We start from the raw sequence: 3416 nt of genomic DNA, 5'->3' as shown, positions 1-3416 counted from the left end.
TATGGATATTTTATTGTTTAATAATTAGGATACTAATTTGTTTATGTTTTAATTATTATTATTATGTTTATGTTAAAGGGGAGTTAAAGTGCATTATGGACTTGGTTATTTATATAGTTGGTTAATGTTAGTTAGATTATGATTATTATATTTGTAACCCTGTATTCAGCTCTGGGAAGTGGGGGAGGGAGAGGGGGGGTTAGGGTGGGTTGGTTTTGGGGTTTATATTGTAACTTTTATAAAACTTTTCAATAAAAAAAATGTACCCACTCCAAAGCTTATCTTAAGGAAAGTACAGGTAGACTTTGACTTTCCCAGCAGGCTTCTGACAAGCAAAGATTTAGCCAGATTTGCTTAATGACCGCCTAATTCATTTAACAACTACAATGGGCTCAACGGTGGTTGTAAGTTGAGATGTGTAAAATACGTCTAATGTCCTTTTCAATACAAGGTGGACTGCTTACAAGTTAACAACAACAACAACAATAATAATAATAATAATAATAATAAAGTTTGGAGGTCTTCTAATCCAACCCCCTGCTCAGGCAGGAAACCTTATACCATTTCAGATAGTTGATGGAGGAAATCACTAACCTATAAGGAGACTTATTCAAACGCTCTCTCAAGACTAATAATGGTCCTGGTCAAATTCACCCACCAGAAATGAAAGATGGACTATCATGTTTCTTATCAAAGAGAAACTGCTGCCTTCTTCAGCCATCTTAATAATAATAATAAAGTTGGAAGGGACCTTGGAGGTCTTCTAGTCCAACCCCCTGCTCAGGCAGGAAACCCTAGACCATTTCAGACAAATGGCTGTCCAGTCTCTTCTTAAAAACCTCCAGTGTTGGAGCATTCACAGCTTCTGGAGGCAGGTTGTTCCGCTGGTTAATTGTTCTCACTGTCAGGAAGTTTCTCCTTAGTTCTGGGTTGCTTCTCTCCTTGGTTAGTTTTCATCCGTTGCTTCTTGTCCTGCCTTCAGGGGCTTTGGAGAATAGCTTGACTCCCTCTTCTTTGGGGCAGCCCCCGAGATATTGGAACACTGCTATCATGTCCCCCCTGGTCCTTCTCTTCATTAAACTAGACATACCCAATTCCAGCAACCGTTCCTTATATGCTTTAGCCTCTAAGCCAAAAGCTCTTACTTTGTATTGAGTGAGGTACAGCATCCCCTTCTTGGCTCCTCGGAGTTCTTCTGGAATATCTGGTTCTCCTTCCAGAAATAATACCACTTCACTATAGTGAGCCAGGACCCTGAAAATACAACAGATGGAGCAGAAGATTATAATGCACCTCAAGGGGAAGAGAGGGAGGCTTCATAGGAAGGACAAGTCAGGCTAGATCTACCTAGTTGGGTAACGCAACATCTGCAATGAAACAACCAAACTCAAAGAGCACCCAGGAACTCCACCAGGCATACAACTCAGTTCCAATCTTAAGTCCAACAGCAAACATGCACACTTATTTATTTTAAAAGCTACTCTCCTCTGTTCAGTCTGGTTCCATTTTTTTTATGCTATTCTTGTATCTGCTATTCAAAATGCAGCTCGAGTATTTATCATGCCCCACTGTCTGTGCTTTTTCTTCTAGCATAATAACCAGTTTAAATATTTTCTTCTGATTTATGCGTAGCTCCTAACATTTACTTGATTCATACAACTAACTGGAATAAAATTTATAAATCTTGCTTACTGTTTCTTAGAACAGCGTAATGTGCATAATGTAAATTGCCCATTATCACCACCCTTGATGTTTATACCTACTTGACCTTCTAAATATTTTCTAAGTATTTTTTTTAAACAGTGTTGGAATATATATTAAAAACGGTATCTCGCTCCTTTGTTGTGCTCCACAAAATATTCGTTTTTTCTAATGCATAAACAATTGCGATTTGTTTCCCCTTTAATAATACTGAATATCTCTCCCGTCTAGTCTTATGGTTTCTAGCTTTTAGTCTTCAACCTATTTTAATACAGCCTAATCCAGAGGTGGCGAACCTATGGCATGCGTGCCCAGAGGCGGCACATGGAGCCCTCTCTGTGGGCACACGCCATCGCCCCAGCACACATGGTCTCTAAAAGTTCGCCATCACTAGCCTAAGGCCAGCCAGCTTGTAGCCACCATTGGGGAGCCCACCATCCCACCCGCCAGAGACCCCCTGGATCTCCCCCAACCCTGCCCGGCTCCCACAGGTGTCCCTCCCCATAAGCAACATCAAGGTGGCCACGCCCACCCCGGCCATGCCCACCCAATCTGCCATGACTACTGCAGCCACGCCCATCCAGTGGCCACGCCCACCCAGTCTGCCAAGCCCACTGTAGCTGCGCCCGCTGAGTGGGCCGCACCCACCCGGCACCTGGCGATACATAAGTGGGTTTTGGGTTGCAGTTTGGGCACTCGGTCTCTAAAAGGTTGGCCATCACTGGCCTAATCTTCACATTAAATATTGAAAATCAAATCCTGAGCAATTCTAGATATTTCCACCTTTGAACTAAATCAAGACGTTTTCCCTGTCCCCAGTAACTACACAGTCTTTACCCCTGTTATTTTGGATATATTTAATTTAATTTAATTTACCTTTCCTCAGAATTGTTGGCTGACCTAGAGAATTGATATCGAGTCACCTCCATATTGAGAGAGGAGCCCCTTTTCTTTCTCCGATACTCACACTCTCCCTTCAGATGAGGAGCACTGGAAACAAAGAGAAATATCTGGATTATGTAAGTATCTCTGTGATGTCAGCAGGTGAGGTAACAGCCCTGACTTTCAGTTGAAATTGGGGCTGTTATATATCCCTTTCTTTCTCCATCCTTTTTTTTCCCCCTCAGGAGCTGCTTCCATGGGGCTAGATTCGTACTATGTTCCCATTCCGATTTTCTGTCAATACAAAGTTTTCGTAGTTCTATTAGGAAATTCATGTTTTAAACAGGTGACCATCTTCTTTGTTCCATCATTTGCTTACAGGAGTTGTATGCACGGTCGGTCCTTCCTTCCTTCCTTGCACGGTCCTTCCTTCCTTCCTTTCTTTCTTTCTTCCTTCCTTTCTTCCTTCCTTCCTTCCACGGTCCTTCCTTCCTTCCTTCCTTGCACGGTTCCTTCCTTCCTTCCTTCCTTCCTTCCTTCCTTCCTTCCTTCCTTCCTTCCACGGTCCTTCCTTCCTTCCTTCCTTCCTTCCTTCCTTCCTTCCTTCCTTCCTTCCTTCCCTTCCTTTATTCATTCATTCCTTTCGTCATAATAACCTAACAGCACATTACATCACAGTACATTAGGTCTTCAACCTTTCACCAAAAGACAAAATGAAAATTATATCAATGCAACTGTTAAGGTTTAGAACCGTTTCAATGAAATCAGCAGGACTTAATTCAGTTAACGGCTAATTGAATTCCGGTTAATTTCAACGCGCGTGCTAAATGTAT

The 3416-nt window shown here is 42.2% G+C and overlaps 1 protein-coding gene across 1 annotated transcript in view; it reads right to left on the bottom strand.

Annotated features, from left to right (window-relative positions):
- LOC114923055 (WW domain-binding protein 2-like) overlaps nucleotides 1-2630 on the bottom strand; it is an 18187-nt gene extending 15557 nt beyond the window's left edge. The window contains exons 1-2 of the mRNA XM_029285463.1: nucleotides 2578-2630; nucleotides 1146-1254 (exon numbers count right to left, since the gene is read on the bottom strand). Of these exons, the coding sequence (XP_029141296.1) occupies nucleotides 1146-1254; nucleotides 2578-2630 (162 nt within the window). The remainder of the gene's footprint in view (nucleotides 1-1145; nucleotides 1255-2577) is intronic.
- Nucleotides 2631-3416: the final 786 nt, after the last annotated feature.

The sequence above is a fragment of the Protobothrops mucrosquamatus genome, unplaced genomic scaffold, assembly GCF_001527695.2.
Source record: "Protobothrops mucrosquamatus isolate PMUCROS unplaced genomic scaffold, P.Mucros_1.0 scaffold1736, whole genome shotgun sequence".
Taxonomy (NCBI): Eukaryota; Metazoa; Chordata; class Lepidosauria; order Squamata; family Viperidae; genus Protobothrops; species Protobothrops mucrosquamatus.
Note: the sequence above shows the minus strand (reverse complement) of the source record. Positions and strands in the feature narration are given on the sequence as shown.